General features: G+C 38.0%; 2 protein-coding genes across 8 annotated transcripts in view; one reads left to right on the forward strand and one right to left on the reverse strand.

Moving 5' to 3' along the window:
* LOC131131935 (C-myc promoter-binding protein-like) overlaps positions 1-7,560 on the forward strand; it is an 82,623-nt gene extending 75,063 nt beyond the window's left edge. The window contains exon 34 of the transcript XR_009130278.1: positions 7,418-7,560. The gene's annotated coding sequence lies outside the window, so the exon portion shown is untranslated. The remainder of the gene's footprint in view (positions 1-7,417) is intronic.
* Positions 1-19,915, reverse strand: part of LOC131131938 (sodium/potassium/calcium exchanger 1-like) — a 30,694-nt gene extending 10,779 nt beyond the window's left edge. For 6 of the 7 annotated variants that reach the window (XR_009130281.1, XR_009130280.1, XR_009130282.1 and 3 more), the window contains exons 1-8: positions 19,340-19,915; positions 16,022-17,053; positions 10,660-10,809; positions 8,944-9,052; positions 4,986-5,098; positions 3,547-3,768; positions 2,182-2,271; positions 1,174-1,340 (exon numbers count right to left, since the gene is read on the reverse strand). Coding sequence is in view for 4 of the 7 variants with exons in the window: in XM_058077014.1 (XP_057932997.1) it covers positions 1,174-1,340; positions 2,182-2,271; positions 3,547-3,768; positions 4,986-5,098; positions 8,944-9,052; positions 10,660-10,809; positions 16,022-16,954 (1,784 nt within the window). In the remaining 3 variants the exon portion in view is untranslated. Of the gene's footprint in view, positions 1-1,173; positions 1,341-2,181; positions 2,272-3,546; positions 3,769-4,985; positions 5,099-8,943; positions 9,053-10,659; positions 10,810-16,021; positions 17,054-19,339 lie in introns of those variants that run through there. The other variant, XM_058077016.1, reaches the window with a different exon arrangement.
* Between the last annotated feature and the right edge of the window lie 198 nt (positions 19,916-20,113).

The raw sequence follows: 20,113 nt of genomic DNA on the forward strand, positions 1-20,113 counted from the left end.
CAAAGATTGGCATTTTATGCCGTTTTTGGGTGCTTCTGGGCCCCCTGGTGAGTGTGTGTGACGTTTCCCGTGTTTTTTTGACCAGAAAAGTGCATTTTCAGCAAGTTGAAAAATCGGAAAAAAACGACATACTAACCCCTTACGTTTTTTTTCAAAAATCAACGCCCTCAAACTCTGGCATTTTATGCCACTTTTGGGTACTTCTGGGCCCCCTGGTGAGTGTGTGTGAGGTTTCTGGTGTTTTTTTGACCAGAAAAGTGCATTTTCAGCAAGTTGAAAAATCGGAAAAAAACGACATACTAACCCCTTACGTTTTTTTCCAAAAATCAACACCCTCAAAGATTGGCATTTTATGCCGTTTTTGGGTGCTTCTGGGCCCCCTGGTGAGTGTGTGTGACGTTTCCCGTGTTTTTTTGACCAGAAAAGTGCATTTTCAGCAAGTTGAAAAATCGGAAAAAAACGACATACTAACCCCTTACGTTTTTTTTCAAAAATCAACGCCCTCAAACTCTGGCATTTTATGCCATTTTTGGGTACTTCTGGGCCCCCTGGTGAGTGTGTGTGAGGTTTCTGGTGTTTTTTTGACCAGAAAAGTGCATTTTCAGCAAGTTGAAAAATCGGAAAAAAACGACATACTAACCCCTTACGTTTTTTTTCAAAAATCAACGCCCTCAAAGATTGGCATTTCATGCCGTTTTTGGGTGCTTCTGGGCCCCCTGGTGAGTGTGTGTGAGGTTTCCACTTTATTTTTGACCAGAAAAGTGCATTAAAAGCAAGTTGAAAAAACTGAAAAAAAATACGTTTTTTTTTCAAAAATCAACGCCCTCAAAGATTGACATTTTATGCCGTTTTTGGGTTCTCCTCGGGCCCCTGTTGAGTGTGTGTGACATTTCCCGTGTTTTTTTTACCAGAAAAGTGCATTAAAAGCAAGTTGAAAAATTTGAATAAGTCATATTAAGATTTTTAACGTTATTAGCGCCTTCTTGACACGGAATAACACCGGAAAGTCACCTTTACACTCATATTAGCCAATATTGTAGCCATAATAATACGACATAACTATGGTTTTGACTGCGTTTTCCGAATGCCTTCTATTTGTATTTGACTTAATTTCTACACAAAATATTTAAAAAAAAATGGTGGTCCAACTGGTGTTGCTGTGTTTGTACTCACCCGACTGTGATGTCGAAGATGTTACTCCCCACCGAGCTGGACACTGCCATGTCCCCCAGACCCTTACGGGCCACAATGACGCTGGTGATGAGGTCAGGGATGGACGTCCCGGCCGCCAGGATGGTGAGACCCATGATTTCCTCCGAGATTCCTATGGTCTCACCCACCTGTTGAAAAAGTCAGCGTGGGCGGGCTACTCATTCGTTCGTAAGCGACTTAAGTCATTAATCTTATGCAAGTCTTCAGTCAAGTCGAGTCCAAAATCGGATGCTTGAAATTCTTACATGTTAAAACATTGTTCAGTGTCCCCTAAATAAAGTGTACAATATATTACATTTGTTTTGTTGGCTGCGTGGTGGTCGAGTGGTTAGCGCGCAGGCCTCACAGCCGGGAGACCCGAGTTCAATTCCAATTCCTCGGCCATTTCTGTGTTCTCCCCGAGCATTTGTGAGTTTTCTGCGGGTACTCCGGTTTTCGCCCACATTCCAAAAACATGCTAGGTTAATTAGCGACTCCAAATTGTCCATAGGTATGAATGTGAGTGTGAATGGTTGTTTGACTATATGTGCCCTGTGATTGGCTGACCACCAGTTGATCTGACAAATCTTAAGTAAATTTGATCAATGGTCCTCCTGCCTTATAGACAAACATGACTAAATGGTTTGTCTATACGTGCCCTGTGATTGGCTGGGATAGGCTCCAGCACCCCCCCCCCACGTGACCCTTGTGAGTATAAGCAGTAGAAAATTAATGAATGAATAAATATGGCAAGTCGCTAACTTAATAGATGCGTTCAATGAGGTAGAATAATGTGGGAAAATATGGGCCGAATGTCCAATATTATATGTCCAATAATTAGTCCAATATTGAGACGTGTTTTACTCAACACATTCACTGAAAATATGAAATATTTTCATCAGAAGTCCAAGTCAAGTCCCCGGGTCATTGATTATTTTGTCAAGTCAAGTCCAAAGTCATCAAAATGGGAATACGTCTGTGAAATCTGACCTGATGAGCCCACCACACCATCAGGTAGGAGAAAACTGCAATCCACAGGATTGAGCCGATAAACGTGAGGGCAAAGTACTTCTTGGATGTCTGGGGAATACAAAAAAAATACGTTTTTACAGGCTGAGCTTCTTGTGATACATCAAGGACTCGGAAATAATAATAATGGAAATAATAATTATTATATAAGAAAATATTATATTATTTTATATATTCTTCTTCTTATTATTATTATTATATTATTAAATTATATAATAATAATTAACATTATAGCATTGGAAAAAAGTTAAATCTGTTTTCTGAGAAAATGTAAATGTAAACTGTAAATTTAAGCTTTGTATGAAATAATAATTGCTTTATACTGGTTCCATAACCAGTATGAAATAATAATTATTATATAATAAAATATCTTATTTTATATATTATTAAATTATATTATTATTATTTTATATATTATTATATTATTAAATTATATAATAATAATTAGTATTATTGCATTGGAAAAAAAGTTAAATCGGTTTTCTGTGAAAATGAGAACTGTAAATTTTAGCTTTGTATGAAATAATTGGTTTCAACTGGTTTCATAACCAGTATGAAATTATAATTATCATATAATAAAATATTATATTTTATATATTATTTATTATTAAATTATATAATAATTATTAATAATTTTTTTAATTATTATTATTTTAATATTATTATTATTATTTAAATTGGTCATTTAAATTAATAATAAAACAATAATAATTATTATATATTATATCATTATTAAATTATATAATTATTAATATTTTTGTTTTATTATTAATTATTGTTTTTATTAATAATTATTATATTATACATTATTAAATGTCACTATTTGTATGTGGATTTTTTCTTCAAATATATTGACCTACTGTCAGGAAAATATGGTTCCTTATTGCAAGTATTAAATATTTATTATGCATTATTCCATGTTGTTTCTGCTAAGATACACATTATGATTATCTGCTTTTGGCTAAATGTCTCCAAAACAAGTCCATGTCTATATAGACCATGAACACAATAATCTGTGTGCCTTGAAAAATCAGTCTGCTTACAGCAGATGTAAAATATGTAAAAGACGATGCAGCCGAAATGAAGGCAACATATTAAAAATGTTCCATCAATGTGTATATTTTCTAATCAATCATGAAATAATAGTTTATAAAACAATAGTTTATTAAAACATCCATTTCTCCAATGGAGTTCATGACGTGAAAACATTCCCTGTATTATATTATAGACTACATTACTACTGTGTTAGTTTACCCGTAATCATAATCATAATAATAATAATAAACATAATTTATGCGACTTTGGTATAGACGTTGGTATACACACCGGGTTGCGGACGTCGGGCAGCGTGAGCCACAAGGGGAACACGATGGGTAACAGGAAGAGGTACGTGGCCTGCTTGCGTCTGGTTCCCGGCCAATCTAAAGACAAGGGTTCATTCTCCTCCTCTTCCTCCTCCTCCTCGTCGTCGTCGTCTGCATCGTCATCCTCACTTTCGCTTGTGTCGCTGCCGTCGCCGTCGCCGCTCTCCTCGCCACCCGAGCTCGCCTGAGCAAAATAAACTGTTAAAAGCACCTTAAAAATATAATAAAAAATATTAATTATATTAAATAATAAATATATGTATATAATATAATTGTCTTCAATGCTTCTGCTATACCCTCCACTTTTTCAGTGCTTTGATTCTTTGCAAAAGCTCTGATAATACATTCAATTATAATAAATTATTAGAAATTTTTATTTATTATTAAATTATTAAATAAATGTTTAATGTAAAAAAAATTTCGACACAAAATAAGATGGAAAAATAAATAAGCAAATCAAAAAACAAATGAAACAAGTGAAACAAATTATTATTTATTTATTAAATTATTAAATAAATGTTTAATGTTAATTTTTATTTTTCGACACAAAATAAAATGAAAAAATAAATAAGCAAATCAAAAAACAAATGAAACAAATTAACAAATTATTTTTTATTTATTATTAAATTATTAAATAAATGTTTAATGTTAATTTTTATTTTTCGACAAAAAAATAAGATGGAAAAATAAATAAGCAAATCAAAAAACAAATGAAACAAGTGAAACAAATTAACAAATTAATTATTATTTATTATGAAATTATTAAATAAATGTTTAATGTTAATTTTTATTTTTCGACACAAAATAAGATGGAAAAATAAATAAGCAAATCAATAAACAAATTAAGCAAATTAACAAATTAATTTTTATTTATTATTAAATTATTAAATAAATGTTTAATGTTAATTTTAATTTTTCGACACAAAATAAGATGGAAAAAATAAATACGCAAATCAAAAAACAAATTAACAAATTGTTATTTATTATTAAATTATTAAATAAATGTTTGTTATTTTTTATTTTTTGACACAAAATAAGATGGAAAAATAAATAAGCAAATCAAAAAACAAATGAAACTAACAAATTAATTATTTATTATTAAATTATTAAATAAATGTTTAATGTTAATTTTTATTTTTTGACACAAACTAAGATGGAAAAATCAAATAAAAAAACTAGTTAAACAAATTAATTTTTTTTAATTATTAAATTATTAAATAAATGTTAAATGTTAATTTTTATTTTTCGACACAAAATAAGATGGAAAAAATAAATACGCAAATCAAAAAACAAATTAAACAAATTAAACTTTCATATCAACGCCCGCGGGCCGTGAGTTTGAGACCCCTGTCCTAAATGGTTAGTGGCAAACCTGGACAAAAACAAGTGACCGATGCGCACCTTTGAGCCATCATGGTGGTTGTCCGTGTTCTTGATCTCCTCGGCCGAAGGCTTGGACGTAGACTGCTCCACACTTCCTGCAGACGGCTCCGATTTGGCCTTGTGGTCGTGATCTGAAACGAAGATAAAGAGGAAAAAGCGCAAATGCCAAGTTTTATCACGCTAATATTCGCTTTTAATTCCCTGAAGGAAGCACTCCATGTTGGATTTACACACACACACACACACACACACACACACACACACAGTGTTCAGACCCGTCTAGTCCCCTTCAGGTTGCCTTCACAACCACTTTGCTCAACATCTCAGGCATCTGAAGGACCTCATTACTCCAAATGCGATGCAAGAACACAGACAACTCTGATTGCAGACTTAATACTAACACTACTATAATACTTAATACTACTAATCTCTCGAGAATTATTTAAGAACGTCAACAAAAAAAGAACTATTATGATTATTATAATTATTATATTAATGCTAATTATTATATTAATTATATATATTATTGTTATATTTGCATATTTTACATAATAATAATATAATAATAATTATTTAAATTTTATTGTAATTATTATAATATTTTATTATTTTTAAAATATTTAAATATAAATATAAAATAATAAATAATAATAGCAGATTGCATGACAATTTTACAGATACAATAATACCAGGTGGACTGTTACGTGTAAAATATATAGTCTGCCCCCCCCCATAAATTTTGTCATATCAATGCGGCCCCTGAGTCAAAAAGTTTGCCCACCCCTGGTCTAAATCATGGGTGAGCAACACACGGCTCCAAAACCGCAAGTGGCTCTTCGGTCTCTTTGTTGTGGCTCCCTTCGTAATTCTCAAGTATTTTTTTTTTTTTTTTACACCAAAGTGGGAAAATATGCATCTTTGTCATGAGTTTAAAAATAATAATAATTATTATTATTATATATTATTAAATGTCAATCTATTTCAATGTGAATGTTTTCTTCAAATATATTGACCTACTGTCAGGAAAATATGGTTCGTTATTGCAAGTATAAAATATTTATTATGCATTATTCCATGTTTGTGTGCCAAACGTGGCCCGCAGGACACTAGTTTGAGGCCCCCGCCTTGATATGAAAGTTTAATGTTTGATATGGATGCTGTATGGTATCATGTACCCAGAAAAAATTATTACATTTGATTCATGTTCATGTTAAAGGTTAAATAACTGTTAATAGCTATCCTCCCTATCCGTGTGGAAGTGGTAAGTTTTTTGGCTATTTAAGTTGAAAGGAAATAACTTGGAAGGCTACCGTTTAGGTCGCTAGCTCTCTAGTTTGCGAGTTAGCATGTGTCTCGAGACCCTGCAGTTGCGCAATATGTTGTAAATAATGTTCATGTTAAAGGTTAAATAACTGTTAATAGTTATCCTCCCTATCCGTGTGGAAGTGGTAAGTTTTTTGGCTATTTAAGTTGAAAGGAAATAACTTGAAGGCTACCGTTCAGTTCGCTAGCGCTCTAGTTTGCGAGTTAGCATGTGTCTCAAGACCCTGCGGTTGCGCAATATGTTGTAAATAATGTTCATGTTAAAGGTTAAATAACTGTTAATAGTTATCCTCCCTATCCGTGTGGAAGTGGTAAGTTTTTTGGCTATTTAAGTTGAAAGGAAATAACTTGGAGGCTACCGTTGAGGTCGCTAGCGCTCTAGTTTGCGAGTTAGCATGTGTCTCAAGACCCTGCAGTTGCGCAATATGTTGTAAATAATGTTCATGTTAAAGGTTAAATAACTGTTAATAGTTATCCTCCCAATCCGTGTGGAAGTGGTAAGTTTTTTGGCTATTTAAGTTGAAAGGAAATAACTTGAAGGCTACCGTTTATTTATTATTATTATATTTATTTATTACTGATTGATTTTCTTTATTCTTGATTTGTTTATTTATTTTTCATCTTATTTTGTGCAGAAAAATAAAAATATATTTAAGATAAAAGATATTTAAGATATTTGAGAACAGTGGAATGTTTTATCAGAGCTTTTATTGTAAAAAAATCGGAACCAAAGCACTGAAAAATTTTGTATATTTTTCTGTTTTTAATAAATTAATTTTATACAAAAAAACACTTTACAGTAAAAATATAGTCTGTTTATGTGCGTATTGTTCGGTTCATCATTATTGCTAAGGAAGCTAAGCTAAGACCCTAATAGTTGCTCATTAAACACACAATTGTCTTCCATGTTCAGTGCAAAGTAAGCTTCAAAATAAAAGCATATTATTGTATCGATTATGTATGGAATGCGTCCATCCAAACAAGGTAAAGTCTCCTCGGCTTTGCCGTCGGATGCAAAAGATGCTGATGATGCAAGTTGCCTGGGTGATGGTTTAAAGCCCAGGTGTGCTCTGCTATTTCCATAGCGATAAAGAGCTTGGTGCGCTAACATGCTGGCTTTTATCCAGCTTGTATGAGCGTGCATGGGAAAGCTGATTAGGGATCAGCTGTGATTGAGTGCTGCCAGAGTGAAGAGCCTGTGGTCCCTCTGCTTCAAAGACAAGCTGAAGGTCGTTGGAGGTCATGGAGCTGAGACGGACCGGCAATTTCAATTTGGTTGCAACGTGTATTTAATTTAATAATTCATTAAAAGTCCATAATTAATGGGAATAAATTCCGGTACTGTTAAAAGAACTAATGCATTAAAGAAACCACAATGTGTCATTATTGTTGTGTTATGTTTTTGTTTGTTTTTTTTTAGTTTGTTTGTGTTCAAAACCTGAAAAGTTCTGAATGTATTTTAATTTTAAAAAAATCAGTAATAGTCAAAAATGAGATATGGAAGAGCTGATTAAATTTTGGGGGTGATCCGGATCACTGTCTGAATCCAGGAACATTTTTTAAAATTATTTAACATTTTTAAATAGGACAATTTTCTACATTTGTGAATATAACTCCACAAAAAAAATGTTTGGAGTACTTGCAAAAAAACAAAAAAACAAAAAAAAAAAAAACAGGACATTTTTCCAACATAAACATTCCAAAACAGGTCCAGATAACGGAATAATTCTGGATAATCTAATCCCGACAATGAAAAAAAATAGAACTTTTAAAATTTTCATCATAGACAACAAATAATGAAGCTATAAATAATAATATTATATAAATATTGGCGGCACGGTGGTCTAGTGGTTAGCGTGCAGACCTCACAGCTAGGAGACCAGGGTTCAATTCAAGACCAGGGTTTTTTCTCCGGGTACTCCGGTTTCCTCCCACATTCCAAAAAAAACACATGCTAGGTTAATTAGCAACTCCAAATTGTCCATAGGTATGAATGTGAGTGTGAATGGTTGTTTGTCTATATGTGCCCTGTGATTGGCTGGCCACCAGTTCGGGGTGTACCCCGCCTCTCTCGCCCAAAGACAGCTGGGATAGGCTCCAGCACCCCCCGCGACCCTTGTGAGGAAAAGCGGTAGAAAATGAATGAATGAAATTAAAAAATATATAAACATAAAAATTAAATAAATAAAAATTATGAAAAAAATTATATGAATAATAAAAAATTCGGTAAAAATTACAGCAAAAATTGGGGGAAAAAGTATAAAAAGTGACAGTAAGTTGATAGTAATAATAGACTTTTTTTTCCACCCATACAAAGCTGAGATTCTGTTTTTTCCTGAAATATTTTTAACTTATATATTAAAAAAATACGGTAATAGTCAAAAATGAGATATGGAAGAGCTGATTAAATTTTGGGGGTGATCCGGATCACTGTCTGAATCCAGGAAAATTTTTAAAAATTATTTAACATTTTTAAATAGGACAATTTTCTACATTTATGAATATAACTCCACAAAAAAAATGTTTGGAGCACTTGCAAAAAAAAAACTAAAAAAAAAAACAGGACATTTTTCCAACAGAAACATTCCAAAACAGGTCCAGATAACGGAAATATTGACAAATATTGACATTGCCAAATGAATTACGGCTTTACCTTCCCCCAGAGGGTCCAGCGTATGGATCATGAGCTGGAAGATGGTGCTCCTCAGCGACGTGTTGTGGAGCGAGGCAGAGCTCCCGCCCCGCTGCAGAACAGGACGCACCTGCACATAGTATACAAAAAAAAAAAAAAAAATATATATATATATATATATATATATATATATATATATATATATATATATATATATATATTTTTTTTTTTTTTTTAATTATTTTTATTTTATTATTTTAATTTATTTTTAATTATTTTTTATTATTATATTATTATTATATAATATATATGTATATTATTATATATTTGTATTATATATTATTATTTTATATTTATTTTTATTTTATTTTTTTATTTTTCTTCTTATTATTATATATAATTTCTTTCATAATTCTGCGCGCTAACCACCAATTTTTTTGCGCTTTCCCCCAATTTTTGCTGCTGTAATTTTTACCAAATCTTTAATTATTTTTTTATTATTATTATATTATTATATATTATATATGTATATTATTATATATTTGTATTGTATATTATTATTTTATTTTTATTTTATTATTTTTCTTCTTATTATTATATATAATTTTTTTCATAATTCTGCGCGCTAACCACTCGACCGCCGTGCAGCCCGATTTTAAAAATTTTATTTATTTATATATTTCAACATTGTTCTCAAACGACTGTATTCTTATTATATTGTGACTTTATTCCTATGATATTGTAACTTTTTTTCCCTCATCTGAATTTTTCATTTTGTTTCTCATAATATTACATTATTTTTCTTTAATACAATATGATAATACATTTTTCCTTATACTATTGCAACGGTATTCTCACCATACAGCCATACTAGCCCTGAATTCACCCGGTAGAGGATCAACAAAGTTTGAACGGTGCGGGTTGGAAGCCTTATAGTTGTTGGTTGAACCCTTTAATACAGGGGTCTCAAACATGTGGCCCACAGGACACTAGTTTGAGGCCCCCGCCTTGATATGAAAGTTTAATGAAAGTTTGATATGGATGCTGTATGGTAACATGTACCCAGAAAAAATTATTACGTTTGATTCATGTTCATGTTAAAGGTTAAATAACTGTTAATAGTTATCCTCCCTATCCGTGTGGAAGTGGTAAGTTTTTGGCTATTTAAGTTGAAAGGAAATAACTTGAAGGCTACCGTTTAGGTCGCTAGCTCTCTAGTTTGCGAGTTAGCATGTGTCTCAAGACCCTGCAGTTGCGCAATATGTTGTAAATAATGTTCATGTTAAAGGTTAAATAACTGTTAATAGTTATCCTCCCTATCCGTGTGGAAGTGGTAAGTTTTTGGCTATTTAAGTTGAAAGGAAATAACTTGAAGGCTACCGTTTAGGTCGCTAGCTCTCTAGTTTGCGAGTTAGCATGTGTCTCAAGACCCCTGCAGTTGCGCAATATGTTGTAAATAATGTTCATGTTAAAGGTTAAATAACTGCTAATAGTTATCCTCCCTATCCGTGTGGAAGTGGTAAGTTTTTGGCTATTTAAGTTGAAAGGAAATAACTTGGAGGCTACCGTTTAGGTGGCTAGCTCTCTAGTTTGCGAGTTAGCATGTGTCTCAAGACCCTGCAGTTGCGCAATATGTTGTAAATAAAAAGAGTATAAATGTGACTATAGTCGTGTTTGTCTCTAATAATGCTTTGTTCATTTTAATATGAAAAAAATCATATTTGTAAATATTTGTACCCTGAGTTTTCTGTCCTTCTCCTCTTGTCGATCTGGTGCCTTGCTCGCTGCGGGGCTCTGAGGAGGATCTGACTGTGCTTTGGATTTATCCTCGTTGTTTGCCACAGCGATGGCGGCAGGGCGAGGTGGAGGCGTTGTTGGTTGATTCTCCTGTCAGGATGGCGACACGCGGCCGTTAGTTGGCATTTTCACATTTTCACACTGCTCTGGGCTAGTTTATGCTCAAAGACGTGGTAGGACACACACCAGTCGGACTCGATAGGACAGCTCTAGTCCAGTTCATGCTAAAAGACCTGGTGTGACACACACCTATCAAACTAGATAGGACAGCTCTAGACTAGTTTATGCTCAAAGACTAGGTGGGATACACACCAGTTAGACTAGATAGGACAGCTCTGGGCTAGTTTATGTTCAAAGACCTGCTGGGACACACACCAGTCGGACTCGATAGGACAGCTCTAGTGCAGTTCATGCTAAAAGACCTGGTGGGACACACACCTATCAAACTAGATAGGACAGCTCTAGACTAGTTTATGCTCAAAGACTAGGTGGGACACACACCAGTTAGACTAGATAGGACAGCTCTGGGCTAGTTTATGTTCAAAGACCTGGTGGGACACACACCTATCAAACTAGATAGGACAGCTCTAGACTAGTTTATGCTCAAAGACTAGGTGGGATATACACCAGTTAAACTAGATAGAACAGCCCTAGTCTAGTTCATGCTCAAATACCTGGTGGGACACACACCTATCAAACTAGATAGGACAGCTCTAGACTAGTTTATGCTCAAAGACCTGGTGGGACACACACCAGTTAGACTAGATAGGACAGCTCTGGGCTAGTTTATGTTCAAAGACCTGGTGGGACACACACCTATCAAACTAGATAGGACAGCTCTAGACTAGTTTATGCTCAAAGACCTGGTGGGACACACACCAGTTAGACTAGATAGGACAGCTCTGGGCTAGTTTATGTTCAAAGACCTGGTGGGACACACACCTATCAAACTAGATAGGACAGCTCTAGTCCAGTTCATGCTAAAAGACCTGGTGGGACACACACCAGCCAGACTAGATAGGACAGCTCTAGTTTAGTTTATGTTAAAAGACTAGGTGGGACACACACCAGTTAGACTAGATAGGACAGCTCTGGGCTAGTTTATGTTCAAAGACCTGCTGGGACACACACCTATTAAACTAGATAGGACAGCTCTAGACTAGTTTATGCTCAAAGACAAGGTGGGATACACACCAGTCAGACTAGATAGGACAGCTCTAGTCTAGTTTATGTTAAAAGACTAGGTGGGACACACACCAGTTAGACTAGATAGGACAGCTCTAGTCCAGTTCATGCTAAAAGACCTGGTGGGACACACACCAGTTAGACTAGATAGGACAGCCCTAGTCTAGTTTATGTTAAAAGACTAAGTGGGACACACACCAGTTAGACTAGATAGGACAGCCCTAGTCTAGTTTATGTTAAAAGACTAGGTGGGACACACACCAGTCAGACTAGATAGGACAGCTCTAGTCTAGTTTATGTTAAAAGACTAGGTGGGACACACACCAGTTAGACTAGATAGGACAGCTCTAGTCTAGTTTATGTTAAAAGACTAGGTGGGACACACACCAGTTAGACTAGATAGGACAGCCCTAGTCTAGTTTATGTTAAAAGACTAGGTGGGGCACACACCAGTCAGACTAGATAGGACAGCCCTAGTCTAGTTCATGCTAAAAGACCTGGTGGGGCACACATCAGCCAGACTAGATAGGACAGCTCTAGTCTAGTTAATGCCCAAAGACCGGGTGGGACACAGTCTAGTTCATGCCCAAAGACCTGGTGGGACACACACCAGCCAGACTAGATAGGACAGCTCTAATGTAATTCATACTCAAAGACCTGGTGGGACACACCAGCCAGACTAGATAAGACAGCTCTAGTCTAGTTTATGTTAAAAGACTAGGTGGGACACACACCAGTTAGACTAGATAGGACAGCTCTGGGCTAGTTTATGTTCAAAGACCTGGTGGCACACACCACTCAGACTAGATAGGACAGCTCTAGTCCAGTTCATGCTAAAAGACCTGGTGGGGCACACATCAGCCAGACTAGATAGGACAGCTCTAGACGAGTTCACGCTCAAAGACCTGGTGGGACACACACCAGTCAGACTAGATAGGACAGCTCTAGTCCAGTTCATGCTAAAAAAAAAAATGGTGGGGCACACATCGGCCAGACTAGATAGGACAGCCCTAGTCTAGTTCACGTTCAAATACCTGGTGGGGCACACAGTGGAGTGGGGCCTCTGCCACTCCATAGGATGCTAACCAAGGTGCTACCACCCAAAGAACCATGATTGACATCGTCAATGTCATGTATTGTCTTGTCTTTAGTAACAGGAAGTGAGCTATAAATTGCATTGCAATAATGCTCCGCCTACTTCACTCAGGAAGCTCATGCAAATCCATGAATGTCCTTCAGGCTTCAAGTGCAGAATCTTCTGGTGGATACTTCAAATGCAGAAGCACCGCTTTGAATATAAATGACTCAACGTATTCTCTATGTGTCGCAACGGATGTGTATACAACACGACACATCCGATTCCGACATGTTCATCATTTGGGATAAGGAATCCAATGCTGGGATTTTTGTTTGCATGGCTTGGTCACTGACACAACACCTGGAGGCCTTTTCTACTCAGCATCAAAGACCTTCACACACAAACACTGGCCATCACCTGATCACACTGCAGGATGGGGACTGGACTTAGTTGGAGCTGTGTGCAGATCAAAGCAATCAAGTCTGGAAAATTAAATTATTAAAAATAAAAATCCAAAAAATTTTAACTATAATGATGGTCATAATAAAGATTATAACAATAATGATAATAACAATAATAATATTAAAGACCATATCACCTCCATACTCCCCCCATCACTCGACCCTTTCCAATTCGCGTACCAGCCAAACCGCTCCACTGAAGACGCCATCTCCACTGCTCTCCACCTGAGCCTGGAGCACCTGGAGAAGAAAAACACCCATGTACGGATGCTGTTCCTGGACTTCAGCTCAGCATTCAACACGATCATCCCCCAGGACCTGGTACGCAAGTTGGAGCCACTGGGCCTCAAGACCTCCCTGTGCAACTGGCTGCTTGACTTCCTCACAGATAGAACCCAGTATGTCAGAGTGGGCGACAACACATCCAGTGTCATCTCCCTGAACACCGGCTCACCCCAGGGATGTGTTCTGAGCCCCCTGTTGTTTACCCTAATGACCCATGACTGTCGCCCCAAGTACAGCAGCAACCATATCCTGAAGTACGCGGACGACACAACAGTTGTGGGCCTCATTCAGGACAACAACGAACTGGCTTACAGGGAGGAAGTGCGACACCTTGTGGATTGGTGCAAGGCGAACAACCTGATCCTGAATGTTGACAAAACAAAGGAGATCATCGTCGACTTCAGGAGATCCAGACCCAGCCACACTCCACTCAGCATCAACGACACAGCCGTAGAAGTTGTGAACACAACCAAGTACTTGGGGGTGCATATCACAGACAACCTCGGCTGGTCACTCCACACCTCCGCTCTGGCGAAGAAGGCACAGCAGCGACTGCACTTCCTGCGGCGGATGAAAAGAGCCTCCCTCTCCCCTCCTATCCTTACCACCTTCTACAGAGGGACCATCGAGAGCCTGCTGACCAACTGCATCTCCGTCTGGTCTGGGAGCTGCAAGGCCTCGGACTGGACGTTACTGCAGAGAGTGGTGAGGACAGCGGAGAAGATCATCGGGACCCAACTCCCCCCCATTAAGGACATAGCAAACAGCCGGTGTGTATCTAGAGCCCATCGGATCTGCTCTGACCCCACACACCCCCAGCATGGACTGTTCTCTCGCCTGGCATCGGGGAGAAGGTTCTGCAGCATCCGCTGTAGGACGACCAGGTTCAGAGACAGCTACTTCCCCCTGGCCATCAGACTGCTGAATGCCAAATAAGCCCCTCTACCTTACTTACATTATTATTATTTATTTAATTATTTAAATTATTTGGGCAATTTACTGTTCACGCTGCACTTTACATTATGTTGTTCATATTTGGTGTCTATTATATCTATTTATTCTCCACATTATTATTATTATTATTATTATTATTATTTATTATTACTTATCTTCTTTTGTGTCTGTTATTATATGGGAGCCAGGCAACGACATTTCGTTGGCAATTTCACTACTGTGTTTTTGTGCAATGACAATAAAGGGAGTCTATCTATCTATCTATCTAATATTAAAACTGCAAGCAGTGATGAGCGGACTCAAGCACCTTGACGCGCTCGGGGGTATGTGCAAGTCGGGGGTACGCACGCGAGCGGATGGGCGCGCGGACACATCGTACAAAAAAACTATTTATAATTGGATTTTTTTTAAATTTGAAAAAATATATATAAAACAAGCTGAATTTTCACTTTTTATACTTTAAAAACAATGTGGAAATTCAGCTTGTTTGTCAAAAATTGCCAAAAATGTATCATATTTTTTTAACTTTAAAAAAAATGTGAAAATTCAGCTTGTCAAAAATTGCCAAGCTGTATCACTTTTTTTTTTACTTTAAAAAAATGTGAAAATTCAGCTTGTTTGTCAAAAATTGCCAAAAATGTATCACATTTATTGCCAAAAATGTATCACATTTTTTTATTGCCAAAAATGTATCACATTTTTTTATTGCCAAAAATGTATCACATTTTTTTTACTTTAAAAAAAATGTGAAAATTCAGCTTGTTTGCCAAAAATAGCCAAAAATGCAACACATTTTTTTTTTACTTTAAAAAAATGTGAAAATTCAGCTTGTTTGCCAAAAATTGCCAAAAATGTATCACATTTTTTTTACTTTAAAAAAAATGTGAAAATTCAGCTTGTTTGCCAAAAATTGCCAAAAATGTATCAATTTTTTTTTTTACTTTAAAAAATTTGAAAATTCAGCTTGTTGGCCAAAAATTGCCAAACATGTATCACATTTTTTTTACTTTAAAAAAAATGTGAAAATTCAGCCTGTTTGCCAAAAATTGCCAAAAATGTATCACATTTTTTTTATTGCCAAAATTTGCCAAAAATGTATCACATTTTTTTTTACTTAAAAAAAATGTGAAAATTCAGCTTGTTTGCCAAAAATTGCCAAAAATGTATCACTTTTTTTTTTTTACTTTAAAAAAAAAAGTGATACATTTTTGGCTATTTTTTTTTTGCCAGAATATTTTTACAAGAATGCAATGAGGTGTTGCTCTTTTTTTGGATTATTTACTTCATTATCGCAAACTTTTTCATGTTCCAAAAAACGCCGGTTCCCTGTCCGACTGACCTTCTCAGGCTCCTGGGTGGTCCACGCTTGGACGATGCTCATGTGCTTGTTGAGCTGCGTCTTCACCACCTGCTCGATGGGACCGTTGAACTTCATGAAGCACACGTAGCCGACGTAGCCCAGCACCAGCATGAGGCTCTCCCACCACAGGATCACGTTGTCCAGGAAGAAGACGATGAGCATGACGAGGTCCAGGATGTAGAAGGACACGTCCCGGAAGAGCGGCCACCACGTCAGGTGCAGCACCTCGCGGGAGAAGATGGCGCACATGCCTATCACGAAGAGGATGTTGAAGACGGCCGAGCCGATGATGGTGCCGATGCCTACGTTGCTGTGGGAGACAAAGACGCCAATGAGGGAGGTGAAGAGCTCCGGAGCCGAGCCGCCGGAAGCCATGAAAGTGGCGCCGGCCACGTCGTCGGAGATGTCCAGCTTGTTGGTGATGACCTCCAAGGCCGGAACGAAGAACTCATCGCACACGATGGCGAGGGCTACAAACATGTAAATCATTCCGAAGGCGTGCAGGACCACCCAGCCTTGGCGGCGCTGCTCCACTGAGAAGATGTCTTCTGGGTATTCGCCCTTCCTGTGAGGTGGCCGCAGCGGAGGAAGTGGCGGGGGCGCGGTGGTCGGAGGAGGTTGTGGTTCCACGTAGATGCACTGTTCCATATCCGTCCTGTTGACGATGATAACTACGGAGGATTGGGTGCTTCGGGATGACTCCGCCTCTTCCTGTGTCACATTGGGCGCAATTACCTCACGGGTCTTGACCTGTAAAACGCCGTCATGGCCGCCGTCTTGGGTGGAGCGCTGCGACAGCCTGGCTCTTAGCATCAGCGAGTAGAAGAAGCACAAGAGCATACCTGAGATGAAGAAGAGGACGCGACTGCACCTGAGTCTCCTCTGAGGAGGGCGAATGTTTATCGTCCTCATGATGCAAACAGGAAGTTATGTCCAATACATCGCTTGTTTGACGCTATTTGGCGAGAAGACACGCATCGACGCGTCCAATGTCTTTCATCCTGAAGCGACCTGTGGCAAAAGATAACAAAATAGAAAATGTGAAACTCGAGTCTTCCTCGAGCACCCGTGATTCGGTGAGACTCGAGTCTTCCTCGAGCACCCGTGACGCTGTGTGACTCGAGTCTTCCTCGAGCACCCGTGATTCAGTGAAACTCGAGTCTTCTTCGAGCACCCGTGATTCAGCTGAGCATCCGTGAGTCAGTGAAACTCGGGTCTTCCTCAAGCACCAGTGATTCAGTGAAACTCGAGTCTTCCTCAAGCACCCGTGATTCAGTGAAACTCGAGTCTTCCTCAAACACCCGTGACTCGGTAAAACTCGAGTCTTCCTCAAACACCCGTGACTCGGTAAAACTCAAGTCTTTGCTGAGCACCTGTGATTCGGTGAAACTCGAGTCTTCTTCAAGCACCCGTGATTCAGTGAAATTCGAGTCTTCCTCAAGCACCCGTGACTCGGTAAACTCGAGTCTTCTTCAAGCACCCGTGACTTGGTGAAACTCAAGTCCTTGCTGAGCAATTCGAAATTCGAGTCTTCCTCAGGCACTCGTGATTCAGTAAAACTCGAGTATTTGCTTAGCACCTGTGAGTCGGTGAAACTCGAGTCTTCCTCGAGCACCCGTGAGTCAGTGAAACTCGAGTCTTCCTCGAGCACCCGTGAGTCAGTGAAACTCGAGTCTTCCTCAAGCACCCGTGAGTCAGAGAAACTCGAGTCTTCCTCAAGCACCCGTGACTCTGTGAAACTCGAGTCTTCCTCAAGCACCCGTGACGCTGTGAAATTCGAGTCTTCCTCAAGCACCCGTGACGTTGTGAAATTCGAGTCTTCCTCAAGCACCCGTGACTCGATGAAACTCGAGTCTTCCTCAAGCACCCGTGACTCTGTGAGACTCGAGTCTTTGCTGAGCACCAGTGACTCTGTGAGACTCGAGTCTTTGCTGAGCACCCGTGATTCGGTGAGACTCGAGTCTTTGCTGAGCATCCGTGAGTCAGTGAAACTCGAGTCTTCCTCAAACACCCGTGACTCGGTGAGACTCGAGTCATCCTCAAGCACCCGTGACTCGGTGATACTCGAGTCGTCCTCAAGCACCCGTGACTCGGTGAGACTCGAGTCTTTGCTGAGCACCCGTGAGTCAGTGAAACTCGAGTCTTCCTCAAACACCCGTGACTCGGTGAGACTCGAGTCATCCTCAAGCACCCGTGACTCGGTGATACTCGAGTCTTCCTCAAGCACCCTTGACTCAGTGAAACTCCAAGTATTCATCAACCTATGTGTCAAAAACACTCAAATATTCATCAAGTACCCGTGAGTCTGTGAAACTCGAGTCTTTGTTGAGCACCCATGAGTCAGTGAAAACACAACTCCTTGTCAAACTGTGTGTAAAAAAAAACCTCAAATTTTTGTCAAATACCCGTCTGTGAAAGCCAAGTACCTGTTGAGCACCCGTGACTCTGTGAAACTCGAGTCTTCCTCAAGTACCCGTGACTCTGTGAAACTCGAGTCTTCCTCAAGTACCCGTGACTCTGTGAAACTCGAGTCTTCCTCAAGCACCCGTCATTCAGTGAAACTCAAATCTTTTGTTGAGTACCCGTGAGTCTGTGAAACGCAAGTATCCCGTTTAGCGCCTGTGACTCAATGAAACCCGAGTATGTGTCAAGCACCCGTGAGTCAGTGAAACTCAAAAGTATTCATGGACCTGGGAGTCAAAGACACTTGGCGAGTACCCATGAGTCAATGAAACTCATGTATCCGTCGAGCACACGACTCTTGATCATATAACTATAATATAATAACACAATGTAACAATATCAACAATATAACTGCAGTATTCCCTCATTCCAATTTTATTCCACACAATAATCTGAGCTAAATTACTAAAAAAGCAAAACAAGAATGGTCTCTCGTTCGAATCATTTGGACTTTTTGTCCCCAAAATCTGTGAAAGAAAATATGATACTAACCATGGTATCGACCTGTTGATCCGCCCACCCTTACATTCTATCTGTTCTAGTGCATAACTGCAAACCAAAACATGTTACTATGACTACAGTTTAAAAAAAAATGAATTTATCACGGTTTTATATCAATTTAATGTATCGCTTATTATTCCCATAGAGGCACGTGCCACTAATACAAATACGGGTTAGTAAGCTAGCAAAAAAAACATGCTAATTTCAATAAAATTAAAAAAACGCGACTCAGGGTTTTATATATATGCTCGAAACAATAACTAAAACAATATATACCCATTCTGAAAAACAGCGCGGTCAAAAATATATATAGTGGCTGCGGAACGGTCTTACCTGTACCGCCAGCTGCTCGGCTCCTCTCGCCCCGCCTGAGGGCTTCACTTGCCGGCTACAGCACCCGCGGAGAGTCGCTGACTGACTGTTGTTTTTGGGGAGCTGGAATGGCTCGCGCCGGATGTCACGAGGCTCAACATAATGCTACTAAAGAGGATTGGCAGATGCTCATCTTCCCTTGGAGACATATCGCTTTATCAATAAAGCAACATCTGCATTATACATTTGATTACATATTCAGTACGTGTTGACATTGAGAGGTGGGGCTTAATTTTTAATTGTAATGTGTTTTTTTTTTTTAAAAACATGATTGCAATTTTCTAGAATATTCCAGGATGTCTGATGTGGTTTAAGAAGCAGTTACATCATACCTGATACCAGGGGTGTCCAAATTGTGGGCTGGGGGACACTTGTTGACTGTGGTGCATCCTAAAAATATAATTTAACAAGAAAAGTTATTTAAAAAATAATAAAAAAAAAATAAAAATGGGAAAAAACCCAACAATTTTGAATCAAGTCATAATATTAAAAGGGAAAAAAAAATACAAAAGAAAAAAACAATATAATTTTACGAGAATAAGGTCATATTCTAATGAGGAAAAAAAGAAAATTTTACATAAATACACTAAAACGAGGAAACAATGTCATTTCAGTCGCACAGAGCTGAAAAAGAAAAATATATAATTTTTAAAGTCATAATAATATGAAAACCAAAACAAAATCTAGTTACAAATTTTGGAAAATTGGGTCACATCAGATGAAAACTGAAATATT

Source organism: Doryrhamphus excisus, chromosome 7 (genome assembly GCF_030265055.1).
Source record: "Doryrhamphus excisus isolate RoL2022-K1 chromosome 7, RoL_Dexc_1.0, whole genome shotgun sequence".
In the NCBI taxonomy this organism is placed as follows: domain Eukaryota; kingdom Metazoa; phylum Chordata; class Actinopteri; order Syngnathiformes; family Syngnathidae; genus Doryrhamphus; species Doryrhamphus excisus.